This window comes from Muscardinus avellanarius, assembly GCF_963383645.1.
Source record: "Muscardinus avellanarius genome assembly, chromosome: 13".
NCBI classification, from domain to species: Eukaryota; Metazoa; Chordata; class Mammalia; order Rodentia; family Gliridae; genus Muscardinus; species Muscardinus avellanarius.
The window spans coordinates 42,086,341-42,106,384 of NC_137799.1; the positions used below are offsets into that span (position 1 = coordinate 42,086,341).

General features: G+C 42.0%; 1 protein-coding gene across 1 annotated transcript in view; it reads left to right on the forward strand.

Moving 5' to 3' along the window:
* Positions 1-12,978, forward strand: part of SMU1 (SMU1 DNA replication regulator and spliceosomal factor) — a gene marked incomplete at both ends in the record, with an annotated part of 36,674 nt that extends 23,696 nt beyond the window's left edge. Inside the window, 6 exons of the mRNA XM_080709645.1 lie at positions 1,680-1,796; positions 3,281-3,408; positions 4,598-4,724; positions 8,708-8,875; positions 11,030-11,182; positions 12,880-12,978. Of these exons, the coding sequence (XP_080565771.1) occupies positions 1,680-1,796; positions 3,281-3,408; positions 4,598-4,724; positions 8,708-8,875; positions 11,030-11,182; positions 12,880-12,978 (792 nt within the window). The remainder of the gene's footprint in view (positions 1-1,679; positions 1,797-3,280; positions 3,409-4,597; positions 4,725-8,707; positions 8,876-11,029; positions 11,183-12,879) is intronic.
* Between the last annotated feature and the right edge of the window lie 7,066 nt (positions 12,979-20,044).

Sequence of the window (20,044 nt, forward strand, 5' to 3'; positions counted from 1 at the left end):
AGATCCTTCTGTCTCAACCTCCCAAGCACTGGGATTACAAGCGTGAGCCACTATATCCGATTCCTGTTTTATTTATTTATTTATTTTTTTGTGGTATAGGGGGTGGAACCCAAGGGCTTTCTACCTCCGGACTACACTCATAGACCTATTTTATAGTTTATTTGGAAACAGAGTCTCACTAAGTTGCTGAGAGCCTCACTAAGTAGCTGAGGCTAGCTGTGAACCTGAGATCCTTCTGTCTCAACCTCCCAAGCACTGGGATTACAAACTTGTGCCACCACGTCCGGCCCTGTTTTATTTTTTATTTTGAAACAGTCTTATCAAGTTGCTGAGGCAGTTTTTAAACCTGCAGTCCTCCTGTCTCAGCCTCCCAAGTATTAAGATTATAGGTTTGCACCATCATGCCAGGCTGAACATCTTTTTTGATTTTTTTTTTTTTTTTGGTGGTACTGGGGTTTCTGGAAGCCCTTCTACCTCTGGGCTACACTCCCAGACCTATTTTATATTTTTGAAACAGGGTCTCTTACGTCAGCACGGCTGGCTTCGAACCTGCACGATCCTCCTGTCTCTGCCTCCCAAGTGCGGGGATTACAAGCGTGCGCCATCATGCCCGGCTTCTTTTTTTATTTTTATTTTTTTGTGGTACTGGGGATTGAATCCACCCCCGTCCTATTTTTATTCCTTATTTTGAAACAGGATCTCACTTAGTTTTGGAGGGCCTCACTAAGTAGCTGAGGTTGGCTGTGATCCTCTAGTCTCGGCCTCCTTAGTATTGCCTTTACAAGAGTGCGCCACCATGTTTGAGCTATACCCCCAGCCCTGCTTTTTATTCTTTTTTTTTTTTTTTTAATGTACTGGGAATGAAACCCAGGTGCTCTCTACCTCTGGGCTATCTTCCCAGATCTATTTTTTTTTAATATTTTTATTTGGAAACAGGGTATCAATAAGTTGCTGAAAGCCTCACTAAGTAGCTGAGGCTGGCTTTGAACCTGTGCGATCCTCCTGTCTCAGCCTCCCAAGTACTGGGATTACAAGCAAGTGCCACCACATTGGTGGTATAGGGGTTCCTGGAAACCCTTATACCTCCGGGCTTCACTCCCAGACCCATTTTATTTATATATATGTATGTATGTATGTATATGTATATGTGTATGTATATGTATATATGTGTGTATATATGTATATATACATATATGTGTATATATGTATATATACACACATATATATACATACATACATACATACATACATACATACATTGGAAACAGGGTCTCTTAAGGCAGCAAGGCTGGCTTCGAATCCGCGCGATCCTCCTGTCTCTGCCTCCCAAGCGCGGGGATTACTAGCGTGTACCACCACTCCCGGCCCTTATTCTTTATTTTGAAACAGGCTGTCCGCAAACCAGGATCTTCCTTTCTCAGCTTCCCAAATGCTGGGATTACAAGCGTGTGCCACCATGCCCAGCTATCTTTTATTTTTAAACAAGGTCTTGCTGAATTGCTGAGTTTGGTCTCAAACCTGTGATCCTCCTGTGTCAGTCTCCCAACTACTGGGAATAAAAGCATGGGCCACCATGCCTGGCTCCGATACCTTGCTGTTAGTAAATTTCTAGAGATTGGGCCATTGGGGTTTTGTCTTTTTTTGTTATTTTGATAACTGCTAATCTTCATTTACTTTAGGATCTTAAGTACCAGGCCCAGGATAACTTTATGATGATGGATGATGCTGTCCTCTGCATGTGTTTTAGCAGAGACACAGAAATGTTAGCAACTGGGGCTCAAGATGGAAAAATCAAGGTATGGATTAGTGACAGCAGCTTTTATGTGCAGATATTTTGAGAGTCCTGTAATGGAGTAATGTCCTACACATGGTATTCAGCATAAAAACTACTATTTATTGAACTTCAACTTGATGCTAATCGCTTTACATTTTCTTGTTTTAATCCTAATATCTTTTCTTTTTGGCACTAGAGGCTGAACCCAGAGGCTTTTTTTCTTTTTTCTTTTTGGTGGTACTGGGGGTGGAATCCAGGAGCTTTTTTACCTCTGGGCTATACTCCTAGACCTATTTTATACTTTATTTGGAAACAGCGTCTCACTAAGTTGCTGAGAGCCTCACTAAGTAGCTGAGGCTGGCTTCAAACCTGTGTGATCCTCCTGTCTCAGCCTCCCAAGCACGACCACGCCTGGCCTTTTTTTTTTTAATGGTGATGGTACGGGGCATGAGACTCCCATGGTCATTCTGCCTCTACACCCCTAGCCTTATTTTATTTTTTATTTAGAAACAGGGTATCACTAAGTTGCTAATGCTAGCCATGAGTCTCCTGTCTCAGCCTCTGAGGTACTGGGATTGTAGGCATGTGCCACCACACCCAGCTCCCCTAGCCCTTTTTATTGTTTTGAAACAGTCTCACTAGGTCACTGAGAATCTTGCTAAGGTCCTGAGACTGGCCTTGAACCTTTGATTTTCCTGTCTCAGCCTCCTAAGTGCTGGGATTATAGGTGTGTGCTACCACACCTGGCTCCTAAAAACTTTTCTTAGGGTGGTCCAATAAATGTTTTAGGTCACACAGTTAATGAGTGATAAATATGGGACTTCAAATCTGCTCATTCCTTTTCTATTATAGCACTCTGGCTCACTGTGTATGATGATGAATATATGCTGTATAGCTGATTAGCTGGGTTTTTTATTTTATTATTATTTTTGTGGCACTAGGGATTGAACCCAAGGGCATTCTACCTCTGAGATCCCCAACTCTGTTTTCTTTTGTTCTTTTTTTTTTTTTTTTTTTTTGTGGCACTGGGGATGGAACCCAGTGGCATTCTACCTCTGAGCTACATCCATCCCCAGCCTTATCTTCTATTTTTTAATTTGAAACAGGGTCTCACTAAGTTGTGGAGGACCTAAGTAGCTGAGGCTAACTGTGAACCTGTGATTCTTCTGTTTTAGCCTTCTAAGTATTGGGATTACAGGCATGTGCCACCATGTCTGGATTGTGGTTTGTATTTAATTGCTGGTAATACACTATGAGCTAGATAAAATACAGAACTGATTTCTGCTAAGTGGACTTGGAATCTAATTTTTTTGTTTTAATAATTTACAAGGAAAGAATTTTAAGTTATTTGGTTATTGCACTACAAAGAACTGAACATATCATATTTAACTATGACATGTATTTTTAATGCTGTTTTGGTACAGTAGTGAGCATTCCATCTTGCTTCGCTCTGTCGGCTCTGATGGGGCTTTGTTTACAAGTTTTTATTTCTTCTTTTAATTAAAGGTATGGAAGATTCAGAGTGGACAGTGTTTAAGAAGATTTGAAAGGGCACACAGTAAAGGTGTCACTTGTTTAAGCTTTTCTAAGGATAGCAGTCAGATCCTTAGTGCCTCATTTGACCAGACAATTAGGTAAGTAAGAATTCCAAAACTGTCTTCACTTGGGTTGTTTTCATGAGACCCCAGAGGAAGGTGATATTAGTGATTATGCCTTCAGCATGAGGTGATAGTGAGGTTTATTTCCCCACAGTACAGCTAACACAGTTCTGTTCTCTACCCATTTGAGGCCCCCCACACTTCCCCAAAAAGAGGTTAAAAAGAGAATACAGCAGTGTTTCATGTTTCTCACGTGTGGATCCATTTACATCATAATCACCTTAGAGGGTCAAGGCCTGTTAATAGATTCCCAGCTTATACCCACTGATCTGAATCTTTTGTTTAGTATTTTAGAGGTCCAACCCTGAAAGAAGCTTTTGGTATCATTAACATTCTCTTTCTGTAGTGAGGTCCTCCACAGCTTAGTGAGACCCTGTTTCAAGATAAAGAATAAAAAATAGGGTAGGGGGTGTAGCTTGGAGGTCGAATGCCCCTGGGTTCCCTCCCTAGACCCCCTCCCCAAATAGAAAATTATCTTTCTGTGTAGTTTGTTCTGGTTTTGTTTCACAGTTTGGCCTAATAGAAATTGAATTGAACTGCATACATAATTGAATAGCCCTCTTTCTTCACATAAAAAATAATAAAATAATATTTATTATTATATTAGCCTTGTTATTATTTATTTTATTATTGTTAAAATTTATTATTATTTATTACTACTACTAGTGGTACTGGGGATTGAACCCAGAGGGACTCTACCTCTGAGCTATATCCCTAGCCCTACTTCAATTAATTAGTTAATTAATTGATTTGTGGTACTGGGGATAGATCCCAGGAGCATTCTACCTCCGAGCTCTACCCCCAGCCCTATTTTTTATTCTTTATTTTGAAACAGGGTCTTACTAGATTATGGAGGGCCTCACAAGTTGCTGAGGCAGGGCACAAACCTGTGATCCTCCTGTGTCAGCCTCTCAAGTACTAGGAGTAGAAGCATGTGCCACCATGCCCGGCTTACTTCTTATTTTGAGACAGGGTCTCACTAAGTTGAGGCTGGTTGTGAACTTACTATCCTCCTGTCTCATCCTCCAAGTACTGGGATTACAGGTGTGCGCCACCATACCTGGCATTCACTTAATACTAAAACATGAGCTTCTGTAATTCATTTAAATTGTACTCAGTCATACTATTTAGAATATTAATTTTCCTTTTCATTTATTTGTGTTAGAATTCATGGTTTAAAATCTGGTAAAACCCTGAAAGAATTTCGTGGCCATTCATCCTTCGTTAATGAAGCAACATTTACACAAGATGGACATTATATTATTAGTGCATCCTCTGATGGCACTGTAAAGGTTAAGTATTTGCTACTGGTTCATTTTCTAAAGTCTTTTTATTTTTGTCTTTTGAGGAGACTGCAGTGGGTGATAATGGTAATGATTGTGGTATAATAAACTTTTCTTTGCTAGCTGAGATAAGTCTGAGATAAGAGTAATATTTTGTGGGTAATCCAAATTGGCCTGAGGACCATGAATCTTCAAGGTATACAATCTAAACAAACTTTATCTTATGTAGAGAAAGAGAAAGGGTGTGAGGCCACTCTCAGCAACTTAGACCCTGTTTTGTTTTGTTTTGTTTGTGATACTGAAGATTGAACCCAGGGGCATATTACCTCTGAGCTATATTCCCAGCCTGATTTTATTCTTTATTTTGAAACAGGGACTCACTAAGCTGCAGAGGGCCTCACTAAGTAGCTGAGACTGGCTGTGAACCCAGATCCTCCTGTCTCAGTCTCCCAAGTACTGGAATTACAAGCGTGCGCCACCACGCCTGGCAAGAGACCCTGTTTTTTAAAAATAAATAAACAAAAAGGGCTAGGGTATAACTTGGAGGTAAAGAGCTTCTGGGTACAATCCTTAAATTAAAAAAAAAAAAAATAGTGGCTGGGCGTGGTGGCACATGCTTGTAATCCCCATGCTTGGGAGGCAGAGACAGGAGGATCACACAGGTTCGAAACCAGCCTTGCTGGCTTAAGAGACCCTGTTTCCAAATAAAAATATAAAAAGTAGGTCTGGGAGTGTAGCCCGGAGGTAGAAGGGTTCCATCCCCAGTACCACCAAAAAAAAAAAAAGTGATTCCTCATTCACAGGTGAGTGGTAAATCTGTCTTGATAGAAACGGCCCACTCATATTGGTCAAATTCACAGAAGGTTCAGTGGCCAAATAAATCATCTTTTTTTTAGTTGTATAGCCTTACCCAGCCCCTAGACCCTAATTTTTTACCTTTCTTTTTTTTTTTTTTTTTTTTTTTTTGGGCAGTACTGGGGTGGAACCCAGAGGCTTTCTACCTTCAGGCTATACTCCCAGACCCATTTTTTATATTTTATTTGGAAACAGGGTCTCACTAAGTTGCTGAGAGCCTCACTAAGTAGCTGAGGCTGGCCTGCGCGATCCTCCTGTCTCAGCCTCCCAAGCGCTGCGGGGATTACAAACGTGCACCACCACGCCCAGCTTTTTTTTTTTTTTTTTTTTTTAGTACTAGGGATTGAACCCAGGGGCATTCTACCTCTTGAGCTACACCCCAGCCCTGTTTTTTATTCTTTATTTTGAAACAGGGTCTCACTAAGTTGTGGAGGGCCTCACTAAGTTAGGTGAGGCTAGCTGCAAACCCTTGATCCTCCTGTCTCAGCCTCCCAAGTACTGGAATTATAAGTATGCTCCACCATACCTCGCTCAATTTTTTACCTTCCTAACAGCATTTTTTTCCTTAGATTGCAGAGTAACATATCTTTGAAATTAGTTGCATATCAACACAGCTACTGTCAGAAATAAACAGATTACCTTTGTCTAGATATCAAATCAAATGGAGACTTCTGAGTTTAGGAACTAATTCTAAATCTAATTTGGTAGATCTGGGGTCAGGTACAGGAATGGGAAATTATTTATTCATTCATTTATTTATTTTTTGCTACTGGGGAGTGAACCCAGGGGCATTCTATCTCTTAAGCTAAACCTCAGCCCTTTTTCTATTTTAATTTGAAACTGGATCTCACTACGTTGTTGAGTCTGGCCTTGAACTTTCTATCTTCCTATCTAGGCCTCCCATGTAATGGGATTTCAGGCATGTGCCAGTGCACCCAGCTGGGCAGTTAATTAAAGTCCCACAAGTAATTCTAACATAAAGCTTACACTGAAAATGAGCGGAATATAAAACACAATGTTGGCAAACAGAATGATCCATGAATTTGAAGCCACTCAGCTACTTGTATTATTTCTTGTTTTTTTACCTTGTCCTTCTGAGCTCTTAACTAAAGAAGTTAAATCAAGATAGTCTAGCCGGGCGTGGTGGTGCATGCTTGTAATCCCTGCACTTGGGAGGCTGAGACAGGAGGATCGTGCTGGTTCGAAGCCAGCCTTAGCTGGCTTTAAGAGACCCTGTTTCCACATAAAATATAAAATAGGTCTGGGAGTGTAGCCTGGAGTTAGAAAGCCCCTGGGTTCCATCCCCAGTACCACCAAAAAAAAAAAAAAAAAAAAAAGTCTAGAACTGATATGTGCTTAGAGAAGGAATGAACCAAACATTGGATGGCCACATCCAAACACCTCTCACTTAATGAGATAGAAACACTTCTAAGGCACACTTTTTTCATGTTTCCTCTGTGCCGAGCACAGAGCTTGGCACAACACATTTATATGTGTTTTATATGTATTTTAATAAATATCCATCTGTGTTGTGCCAACTTTCCTGTTTAAAAAAATAAAAAGTCCTGGGGGTATAGCTCAGAGGTAGAAAGTCCTTTAGTTCAATACCCAATACACAACAAATAAATATATATAAATACATAAATAGCCATATATAGGAGGAAAAGTTATTCTACTAGAAGCCCCACGATAAACAGCATCACCCTCCTCAATCTTTTCTCTGAAGCCCAGTTGTCTGAGAGAAAAATGAACATTTCAGGGATCAAGAGTTCTAAGGATTCTAGTGTTTCTGTTTTCAAAAGGCCATCGATATGCTTTATCTTAGTTATCTTTCCCCTTTGTTCTGCAGTAACAGAAGGGGAAAGATTACAAAACAAAGAGGCCTAGGCAAGCCACCTCCCAATGGCATTTACAGGTTGCGAAGACCATCTGCATAGCACAGAGAGGGCAAATCCCATGACTAATGGACTAAGAGCCTATGTGTTCCCCCGTCTTTCCAGAGGGAGAGTACAAGTCCTGCTTTTGGGTTTCTGGTTCAATTTCCAACCAAGAACAAACTATTTCAGATAATGGTCTAAATTTTCAAATCTGCAAAAAAAAATATATATATATATATATATATATATATATATATATATATATATATATATACATACATACACACACACACACACACATACATACATACATACAGTTGAACGTGGTGGTTTACGCTTGTAATCCCAGCATTTGGTAGGCTGAGACAGGAGGATCCAGTTCTCAAACAGCCTCAGGTACTTAGTGAGGCCCTTTGTAACTCAGTGAGACACTGTTTCAAAATGATTAAAAAAAAAAAAATAGCCAGGAGCCCGGTGTCACACTGTTAATCCCAGCATTTGGGAAGCTGAGACTGGAGAATCATGGTTCACAGACAGCCTCAGCTACTTAATGAGGCCCTCTGCAACTTAGTGAGACCCTATTTCAAAATAAAGAATAAAAAATAGGGCAGGAGGTGTAGCTCGGAGGTAGAATGCCCTTGGATTCCATCTCCAGACCTGCTAAAAAAAAAAAAAAAAAGAAAAAAATAGCTGTGCATGGTGGTGCATGCTTTTAAATCCCAGCATTTGTGAGGCTGAGACAGGAGAATTGTGGTTCGAGAACAGCCTCAGCTACTAAGTAAGTAAGATCCTTTGCAATTCAGGGAGACCCTGTTTCAAAACAAGAATAAGCTGGGCGTAGTGGCGCACGCTTGCAATCCCAGCGCTGAGGCAGGAGGCTGAGGCAGGAGGATCGCACAGGTTTAAAGCCAGACTCAGCTACTTAGTGAGGCTCTCAGCAACTTAGTGAGACCCTGTATCCAAATAAAGTATTAAATAGGTCTGGGAGTATAGCATGGAGGTAGAAAAGCCTCTGGGTTCCACCTTCAATACCACCAAAAAAGTAAAAAATAAAAAATAAATAAAAATAGGGCTGGGGTTGTATCTCAGAGGTAAAATGCCTTTGGGTTCCATCCCCAGTACCGCAATCAATCAATCAATCAATATTAAAAAAAATAATTAAAAATAGGGCTGGGGGTTTACCTTAGAGGTAGAGTGCCCCTGGGTTTCATATCCAGTACCACAAAGAAATAATATATGCTTTAAATTTTTGTGTTGTAGATTTGGAATATGAAGACAACAGAATGTTCAAATACCTTCAAATCCCTGGGCAGCACTGCAGGGACAGACATTACTGTCAATAGTGTGATCCTGCTTCCTAAAAACCCAGAACACTTTGTGGTGTGCAACAGATCAAACACAGTGGTCATCATGAACATGCAGGGACAGGTGAGTACTCAGACATTACCTTTGCACAGGACCCTTAGTCCTGGCCCTCTTTGTAATCAAATGAGAGTTTGCCACTCTATAAACTGTAGAAGCTACATTTATTTTTTAGATACTCAGTTAAACAGTAGTTCTACAAAACTTTTTTAACATTTCAAAAGTTATATCCTTTTCTTATGCTTTTTTTTTTTTCATTATTTGGGTAAATGAGGCCCTGATTTTTCCTTAAGCATATTCAGACCTTCATTGAAAATTTTTTTGAACAATTTATTTTTTATTTATTTATTTTTTATTTATTTATTTTTTTTTTTGGTGGTACTGGGGTTCCTGGAAGCCCTTCTACCTCCGGGCTACACTCCCAGACCTGTTTTTACATTTTTTATTTGGAAACAGGGTCTCTTAAGCCAGCGCACGCGCCTGGCTTCGAACCTGCGAGATCCTCCTGTCTCTGCCTCCCAAGCGCGGGGTTTAGGGGATTACAAGCGTGCGCCACCACGCCCGGCCGACCTTCATTGAAAATTTTAAGATAACAACCTAGGAGGATCAAAGGTTTGTGTGGTCAGCCTCAGCAACCTAGCAAAGCCCTCAGCAACCTAGACCCTGTTTCAAAATAAAAAAGGCTAGAGTTTTAGTCATTTTGAGATAGAACACACCTGGGTACAATCCCTAGTACCCAAAAGAAAACAAAGCACCTTTATCTCCATTAGGGAGATATAGTGTGGTATATAGACTACCAACTCAGGCCATCTCCTAGCTGTGACACACACTGAAGTGGAAGACTAGGAAGAGAAAGGCAGCCGGGAGTGGTGACGCGCCTTTGTAATCCTAGTACTTGGGAGGATGAGACAGTAGAACCATGGGTTCGTGGCCAGCCTTAGCTACTTGGTGAGGCCTTCTGCAACTTACTGAGACCTTGTTTCAAAATAAAGAATAGGAGCTGAGTGTGGTGGTGCACACTTGTAATCCCAGCATTTGGGAGTCTGAGACTGGAGGATCATGGTTCGTGGACAGCCTCAGCTACTTAGCGAGGCCCTCCACAACTCAGTGTGATGCTGTTTCAAAAATAAAAGGACTAAAGTCGGGCGTAGTGGCACACGCTTTTAATCCCAGGATTTGGGAGGCTGAAACAGGAGGATCTGGGTTTACAGACAGCCTCAGTTACTTAGTGAGGCTCTTTGCAACTCACTGAGACCCTGTTTCAAAATAAAGAATAAAAAATGGGGCTGGGGATATAGCTCAGAGGTAGAATGCCCCTGGGTTCCATCCTCAGTACTGCAGATAAATAAGTAAATAAATAAATAAATACTAAAAAATAGGGCTGGAGATGTAGCTTGGAAGTACAATGCACTTAGCCGGGCATAGTGGCGCATGCTTGTAATCCCCGCGATTGGGAGGCTGAGACAGGAGGATCACGCAGGTTCGAAGCCAGCCTCAGCTACTTAGTGAGGCTCTCAGCAACTTAGTGAGACCCTGTTTCCAAATAAAATATAAAATAGGTCTGGGGTATATATCCCAGAGTTAGAAAGCCTCTGGGTTCCACCCCCAGTACCACAAAAGAAAAGAAAAGAAAAGAAAAGAAAAGGAAGTACAATGCACTTGGGTTCCATCCTTAGTACTGGGGGGAAAAAAAAATGGGGCTGGGGTTGTAAGTTAGAGGTAGAATGCCCCTGGGTTCAATCCCCAGTAAAAAAATAAATAAAGTCACTTTAGATGGGTACCATGGAGAAGCAAAAGAAATACAAGTTCAAAGGCAGCCTGAGCAACATAGCCAGACCTTGTCTCAAAGTAAGAATGGCTGGGGGTGTAGCTCAATAGTAGAGTGCCCTGTGTTACACAGTCCCTATACTATTTATTTTAAGTCATTTCAAAATGCTATTCATGAGCCGGGCATGGTGGTGCACGCTTGTAATCCCCACACTTGGGAGGCAGAGACAGGAGGATCGCTCAGGTTCGAAGCCAGCCGCGCCCGCTGGCTTAGGAGACCCTGTTTCCAAATAAAAATGTAAAATTAGGTCTGGGAGTGTAGCCTGGAGGTAGAAGGGCTTCCAGGAACCCCAGTACCACCAAAAAACAAACAAACAAAATGCTGTCCATGATTGAAGCAATGTTAAACTAATATTTTTTGCTGTTGTTATCTTGGGGTGTGCTGTGTTATAGATTGTCAGAAGCTTCAGTTCTGGTAAAAGAGAAGGTGGTGACTTTGTTTGCTGCGCCCTCTCTCCTCGTGGTGAATGGATCTACTGTGTGGGAGAGGACTTTGTGCTCTACTGTTTCAGCACAGTCACCGGCAAACTGGAGAGAACTTTGACCGTGAGTATTATTGACTAAGGTCATCTAAAGAAATTATGATAAATGCTTGTCTTTCTGAACTCTGAAGTATGCACCTTTTTCAGACTGACTGTGTTAATCAGTGAGCCTCATAAAAAAATGTAAATGTAATGAAGGCCAGGTGTGATAGTGTACACGTACTGTTATCCCAATACCTGGGAAGCTGAGACAGGAGGATCGCAGGTTCTCTCCCAGCCTCAGCAACTTAGTGAGACCCTGTTTTTTTGTTTTTTGTTTTTGGTACTGGGGATGGAACCCAGAAGCATTCTACATCTGAGCTATACCCCTAGCCCTATTTTATTTATTTATTTATTTATTTATTTATTTATTTATTTTTGTTGAGAACTGAGGCTGGCTTTGAACCTGTGTGATCCTCCTGTCTCAGCCTCCCAAGCACTGGAATTATAAGTGTGCATCACCATGCCTGACTTTCCCCCCAGCCCTGTTTTTTAGTCTTTTTTTTTTTTTTTTAAGGTCTGGGGATGGAATCCATGGGCATTCGACCTCCAAGCTACACCACCTGCCCTATTTTTTTTTTTTTTTTTTTTTTTAATTTTGAAACCAGGTCTCACTGAGTTGCAGAGGGCCTCACTAAGTAGCTGAGGCTGTCCACAAACCACGATCCTCCTGTCTCAGCCTCCCACATGCTGGGATTACAAGCATGCGCCACCATGTCTGGCTTTTAGTCTTTTATTTTGAAACAGGGTCTCACTGAGTTGCAAAGGGCCTTACTAAGTAGTAGCAGAGGCTGACCGAGAACCCGGATCTTCCTGTCTCAGTCTCCCAAATGCTGAGATTACAAGTGTGCGCCACCACGCCTGGCTAGTAAGACCCTTTTTAAAAAAATAGAGCCGGGCCTGGTGGCACAACTTGTAATCCCTGTACTTTGGGAGTCTGAGACAGGAGGATCGCACAGGTTTGAAGCCAGCCTCAGCTTCTTAGTGAGGCTCTCAGCAACTTAGTGAGACCCTGTTTCCAAATAAAGTATAAAATAGGCTGGGAGTATAGATCGGAGGTAGAAAGCCTCTGGGTTCCACCCCCAGTACCACACAAAAATAAACAAATAAAATAAAAAAATAAAATAGGGCAGGGATGTGTGTGCGTAGAGGTAGAATGCCTCTGGGTTCAGTCCCCAGTACCCAAAAAAAGGAAAAAAAAAATGGATGCATTTTACCACTAAGTAGAATTAAGGGTCTGTGAATAATTGTATGAAGTTGCCTCCTCTATCAGATGAAGCCATCCTTCAGCGACCCCGTGTGTGGAGAGAGTGAGTAATACAAAGCCGAGAAGGCCGGGCCCGTCACTGTGGAGCCACTAGATTAGTCCGATCTTCCCTGTGGGGTCAGAGGAACAGAGAGAGGGACTTTTGTTCTTTTGAAGGCATATTGCTTGTAAATTAAGTTGATTAGGATGCTTTTAAAACTTGTAGTTCTGTGGTATTAAAGGCAGTACAAAGAGTAATTAGTGCCCTCTGCTGAAACAGTCTCAAATCTCAGTAGTTATTGTAAAAAGTTTATTTCTTACTATGTCACAGTGTGTAAGTGGGATAGGCTTCCTCTGTCTTCTAGCTGTGCCATTTGCAGTGTGTGGCCTCTCAAGATCTTCCCCTCCACCCAGCTCTGGAAACCTTTTCAGAGTGATTTGTTATACACCCTAACTCTGTGCTTTACCTGTCGCAGGTTCATGAGAAGGATGTGATTGGCATTGCGCATCACCCTCATCAGAACCTGATCGCTACATACAGTGAAGATGGACTCCTAAAGCTCTGGAAACCCTAATTCTACCTTTTTTTTTTTTGTAATTATAAATTAGCCTGACAGCATGTACTTAAATGAAGACATATTCATGTTTTGCTCTCTTGTTTTTTTACACAGGCTTTTCTAAGCAAAGAAATGGTCTGAATTAGCCACAAGAATAGTTTCGTGAAACTTCATGTCTTAGTAGCAGTTACCCTTTTTAAAATATATTTTTCAGGTATCTGTTTATCTGCTTCTAACTGGGGCCGTCACTTAACATTTTCATTCATCTTCTATCTGGAAAGTGAAATAATGATATTTCTAGAAAAAAATGTACTCTTTTGATTATTTGAAACGCTGATTAAAATGTTTCTTCTATCTTGTAAATAAGTATCTCATATCAGTAGCTATGTTGTTTTTTTTAAGATGTTAATAAACTTTACACCTTTCTGAAGACTTTATAAATAAGTGTTCATTTACATCTGCTTAACATATTGGAAATTATTGAATCTCAGGCCGTATTTTATTCTTCTTCTTCCTTTTTTTTTTTTTTGCTGCTGTTGTACTGGGGATAGAACCCAGGGCATTCTACCTCCAAGCTATACCCCAGCCTGATTTTTTATTCTTTGTTTTGAAACGTCTCACTGAGTTGCAAAGGGCCTCACTAGGTAGCTGAGGCTGTCCGTGATCCTCTTGTCTCAGCCTCCCAAATGATGGGTTTACAAGTGTGTGCCACCATGCCCTACTCTCAGTAAGCTGCTGACAGTCTAAATTGCTGAGGCTGGCTGCAAACCTGTCATCCTCCCGTGGAAATCAGCCGGGCGTCCTGTAAGCCCAGTACTTGGAAGCCTGAAACAGGAGGATCAAAGGTTCTAAGTTGGCCTCAAGCGACTTAGTGAAACTCTTAGCAACTGTTTCCAAATAAAAAGTAAATAGGGCTGGGAGGGCCGGTTGTAATCCACATTTGAGATGCTGAGACAGGAGGATCACAGTTCGCAGACAGCCTCAGCTACTACTTAGTGAGGCCCTTTGCAACTCGATGAGATCCTGTTTCAAAAAAAAGAATAAAAAATTGGAGCTGGGAGAATTCAGGTTTGTGGCCAGCCTCAGCCTCTTAGGCCCTTTGCAGCTCAATGAGACTTTGTTTCAAAATAAAGAATAAAAAATAGGGCTGGGGTGTACCTTGGAGGTAGAATGTCCCTGGGTTCCATCCCTAGCACTGAAAAAAAATAAAAAATAAAAAAACCAAAAATAGGGCTGGGAGTATAGTCCAGAGGTAGTAGAAGGCCCTGGTTTCCACCTCCAGTACCATACCCACACAGACACAAAAGAGTATGTAACACCTCATCTGGCTCCCTACTTTTTACTTTTATTTTGAAACACTATCATTAAGTTGCTGAGAATGGCCTCAAACCTGTGATCCTTCTGTCTTCAAAATACTAGGATCACAGGCTTGTGTCACTGTGGCCAGCTAAAAGTCAACCAACTCTAGAGAGTTTTTTTTTTTGCACTTGGATGTATCTTTCACTTTTCAGCTGAAGAACTACAGAGCCTTTCTTATGTATGAAGTGAGCTGGGTGAGGTTGTACACACCAGAAATTCCTGCATCCCGGGAGGCTGAGGCAGGAGGATTGCAAGTTGGGTGCCAGCCTCCACAGCTTAGTGAAACTGTTTCAAAAGATAAAAAGGAGCCAGGAGTGGTGGCACACGCTTGTAATCCCAGCGCTTGGGAGGCTGAGACAGGAGGATCGCACAGGTTTGAAGCCAGCCTCAGCTACTTAGTGAGGCTCTCAGCAACTTAGTGAGACCCTGTTTCCAAATAAAGTATAAAATAGGTCTGGGAGAGCCGGGCACGGTGGCACATGCTTGTAATCCTAGCATTCAGGAGGCTGAGACCAGAGGATTGTGGTTCGCAGACAGCCTCAGCTACTTAGGCCCTCCGCAACTTAGTGAGACCCTGTTTCAAAATAAAGAATAAAAACATAGGGCTGGGGGTGTAGCTCAGAGGTTGAATGCCCCTGGGTTCCACCTCTAGTATAATAATAATAATAATAATAATAATAATTAATAAATAAGGGCTGGGAGTATAGCTTAGGGGTAGAGTCCTTGGGTTTAATCCCTCCAGTATTATAAAAAAGCACAAAACACATGATCTTGTTTTTATAGGTCATTTATACTCCCTTTTTATAAATTAGCATTTCTTTTTTGGTACTGGGGATTGAACCCCAGGAGTAGCCTACCTCCAAGCTACACACCCTCAGCCCATTTTATTTGTTTTTATCTTATTATTTTGCAGTATTAGAGATTGAACCAGGAGCATTCTACCTCTGAGCTACACCCACCAGCCCTATTTTTTATTTATTTTGCAACAGGTCTCACTAATATGTTGAGAGCCTCACCAAGTAGCTGAAGCAAGTATTAACTAGTGGGGAAGTTTTGAAAAAGTTGTGCATTCTTCTAATTCATCATTTTTGCCTGCTTCAGTAGTACTAGGCATTGAGCCCAGGGCCGTTGTATCACTGAGTTACATCCCCAGATCTTTTTAATGAATTGATTAATTTGTGTGGGGGGGTACTGAATTTTGAGTCCAGGGGCATTCTACCTCTGAGCTACATCCCCAGCCATATATTTCTTTTCTTTCTTTCTTTCTGTACTGGGAATGGAACCCAGGAGCTTTCTACCTCCAGGCTACACCCCAAGACGTATTTTTAAAATATTTTATTTGGAAACAGGGTCTCACTAAGTTGCAGAGGGCCACACTAAGTAGCTGAGGCTCTTCATGAACCTTTGACGTTCCTGTTTCAACCTCCTAAATATTGGGATTATAAACCTGTGCCACCATGCCTACCCCCAACTCTTTTTTAATTAATTAATTTGTTTATTCTTTGTGGTAATGGGGATTGAACCCAGGGGTATTTTATCTCTAAGCTACAACCCCAACCCCTTTAAAAAATTTTTTTTGAGTCTGGTGTGGTGGCACAAGTTTATAATCTCAGTACTTGGCAGACTGAGGCAGCAGGATTGCAGGTTTGAGGCCAGACTCAGTAATTCAGCAAGATCCTGTTTAAAAACAAAAGATAAAGCTGGGTGTGGTGGTTTAGGCTTGTAATCTCAGCATTTGGGAGGCTGAGACAGGAAGATTGCAGGTCATGGACAGCCTTAGCTACTTAGGCCCTTTGCAACTGAGTGAGACCCTGTTTCAAAATAAAGAATAAAAACTAGGGCTTGGGGCTTGAAGGAAGAATGCCCCTGGGTTCCACCCTCAGTACCAGAAAAATAAATAAAGACTAAAGATAGAAAATAATGAGCCGAGGTTATATTTGGGAGGTAGAATGCCCCTGGGTTCAATCTCTAATCCCTAATACAAAAAAAGAAAAGAAAAACACCGGGAGTTGCGCATAGCCATTGGCTTAGGACTCATGTGAATGTAGCCATGCTCCAGTTAAAAGATGCTTTTAAAAGTCAAGTAAAAGCCAGGTGTGGTGGCACACGCTTGTAATCCCAGCGTTTGAGAGGCTGAGACAGGAGGATTGCAGTTCTTGGACAGCCTCAGCTACTACTTGGTGAGGCCCTTTGCAACTCAGTGAGATCCTGTTTCAAAATAAATAAATAAATAAAATAGGTCTGGGTATGTAGTTCGGGGGCGGAATGCTACTGGGTTCCAACCCCAGTGCCACAGGGGGGAAAAAAAGTCAAGTAAAAGTTAATCCAGGTGTGGTAGCACACACTTGTAATCCCAGTACTTGGGAGGCTGAGACAGGAGGATCACAGGTTCAAGGCCAGCCTCAGCTACTTAGGTCCTGCACAACTTGAGATGCTGTCTCAAAGAATAAAAAGAATAGGGCTGACGATGTAGTTTGGAGGTAGAATGCCCCTGGGTTCAATTTCCATTACCAAAGAAGAGGGTGTCGGGGTGTGGGTTGGAGGTAGAATGGCCTCTGAGTTCAGTCTTCATTACCACCACCAAAACAAAACCTCAGGATCTAGTCATAATGCTTTTCTTATTTGTTCCAGGAACTTCTGGAACAAGTGCTAAGGATGGTTCAAAAAGACCAGTTTCTGCTTTATAGTAGGAAAGAAGAGGTAGGTAAAAGGAATAATTAATATAAGGAGAGAAAAGCTTGGAGTTTCTTTTCTGGTAGTGAGAGGAGGGACAGCCAACCCAACCCAAGCAAGCAGAGGGAGCCTTTCCAGACGAAGAGCAGTGTGCTGCAGCAGCCAGGCAAGTGCTGGACAGATGGATGGTTTCTTGAGAGACCAGAGGCCTGGATGAGAAGCCCTTAATTTTTTCCCCAATAAAATAATGCTTTGTGTCTATCAAGCAAATGCAACATGGCGCACACTTGTAATCCCAGTTCTTTGGAGGCCAAGACAGGAGGAACACAGCCTCAGCTATTTAGTGAGGCCTCCACAACTTAGTGAAACCCTGTTTCAAAATAAAGAATAAAAAAATAGCCAGGTGTGGTGGTACACACTTGTAATCAGCATTTGGGAGGCTGAGACAGGAAGATTGTGGTTTGTGGACAGCCTCAGCTACTTAGGCCTTTTGCAACTCAGACCCTGTTTCAAAATAAAGAAAAAAAAAAATAGGACTGAGGGTGTAGCTCAGAGGTGGAATGCCCCTGGATTTCATCCTCGGTAGTGGGGGGGGGGAAAAAATAGGGCTCCAGGTGTATCTTGGAGGTAGAATGACCCAGGGTTCAATCCCCAGTACTATAAAGAAAATAAAATTTCTGCCTCTCTTAGGTAAGCTGTACTAATTTTTCAACATCATTTCACATAAACCTTATTTTTTTTTTTCAAATATAGAAACACCTCATTACCCTGTGCCTGGCTTTTCTTCTTAAAGCACTCTGTGGCCCTCCCTTGGTTGGTGTGCTGATCCAGGATTGCCCAGCTGTCCTGTCCTGGAGCTGCTGCATAGCCACGCATGGAGTCGCATGTGGCTCACCCTCCAGTGCTCTGCTTCCAATGGGCGTGAGGTAGAGATTGAACAGCACCTGTGTCTAGTCTGGCCCACCACTCTTATTAGCTGTGTTGGGTCCCGGGTTGTAGATTTTTCTGATGCCACTAAGCTGTTTTCCACTTTGCAAAACCACTGCCTCAGCCAGGTACAGTTGCACATGCCTTTAATCCCAGTGGCAGGTTTCAGACCGGCCTCAGCAATTTAGAGACCCTGTTCTATGTAGCTCAGAGGTAGAACATCCCTGGGTTCAACCCCCTGTTCTACCCATCTCCCCATAAATGTCTCAGGTCTTACCCCAAGCCTATCTACAAGAATCAAACCAGTAGGACCCAGCAAGCATGTTCATATTTGAATCAGAAGACAAGAAGATAGTCCTGTAAACCCAATACCTGGGAGGCTAAGACCAGAGAATCACAGGTTCCAGGCCAGCCTCAGTAAATTAGCCAGGCCGTTTCAAAAATAAAATAGAGCTGGGAGTGTGGCTTGAGATAGAACACCCATATTTCATTCCCTAGTAAGGGGTGCAGGAGGTGGAGAAAGGGTAGTTTCCTCATAAAGTAGGTTTAATTCTTGCCATCAGTCTCCAAAGAGCTGAAATTAACCAATTTTAAGTGATAAAGGTGCAAGAATAGCCAGGCCTAGTGGCACAAGCTTGTAATTCCAGTACTTGGGAGGCTGAGACAGGAAGATCACAGCCTCACCTTAGTCTGTCATTTTAGCAAGACCCTATTTGAAAAAATAAAGCATACTAGGGTGAAATTACTATAGATGGATAGTCCCTGGTTCAAAAATAAAATATTTTGTATTGGAGATTGAATCCAGAGGCTTTTAATCTCTGAGCTAACCCTCCTGCCCTATTTTTTTAATTTTGAAATCAGGTCCCCCTAAATTGCTGAGGCTGGTCTCAAACCTGCAATCTTCCTGTCTCATTTTCCCAAGCACTGGTCCTACAGGTATGAAGCACCATGCCTGGCAAAAACAGCATTTTTAGCCAGGTGCGGTGGTGCATGCCTGTAATCCCACGACTTGGGAGGCTGAGACAGGAGGATCACAGGTTAACTAACGGCCAGCCTCAGCTTAGTGAGGTCCTCTGCAACTTAGACCCTGTTTCAAAGTACATAAAAAATAAGCGGGGTGTGGTGGCAGATGCTTGTAATCCCAGCATTTGGAAGGCTGAGACAGGACTGCAGTTTGTGGACAGCCTCAGTTACTTAGTGAGGCCCTTTGCAACTCAGTGAGATGGTTTCAAAATAAAGAACAAAAAATAAGGTTGGGGGTGTAGCTTGGAGGTAGAATGCCCCTGGGTTCAATCTACAGTACAAGTATTTCTATGAAGCCAAGCGTGGTGGCACACGCTTGTAATCCCAGCATTTGGGAGGCTGAGACCAGAGAATTGTGGTTCACAGACAGCCTCAGCTACTTAGGCCCTCTACAACTCAGCAAGACCTGGTTTCAAAAATAAAGGATAAAAACAAGGCAGGGGGTGTAGCTCGGAGGTCAAATGCCCCTAGGTTCCATTCCCAGACTCGCAAAAAAAAAAAAAAAAAAAAAAAAAAATCTTATGAAACACATATCCAAATTGGGAAATATTCCTGGCCTGAGTTTTACTTCTTATTTGCAATAACAAGGCCTGCCATTATTTGATCTCCCAGAGCAGTTTCTCCTAATAGTGGTAACACTACCCCAGGGAAGGGAAGGCTTCATGGGAGTAATCTCAGGTGAAATGGGGGTGTGAGAAGTGCCCAGGCAGGTCATTTTCTACAAAGAGGGCAGCAAATTAAGTTTGAAAATCTATGGTAGCAAAATCCTTGACAGGTTTCAGCCTCAGCTATAGTTCCCTGTCTGTATACTACACACAACCCAGTTGCACCAAAATCCCTTGATGGTAGACTTTGATCAGTGTTTTCCAGGTTAATTCCAACTGTAGTCAAGGCTGAGAACCTGTACCTAACTGTTTACAGTCTTAGTTTTTTCTTAATGCAAATATTCTCCATAAAATAGACTATAGGCTCAATATTCTTTTGGTTCTCAACCCCGGTGGTTGCAGTTTTTAAAGTCCCTCTTTCCTGACTCACCTACTTTCGCTTTCCACACATTTACTATTAATCATTTAATTACAATTCAACAGTTACAAATTTTAAC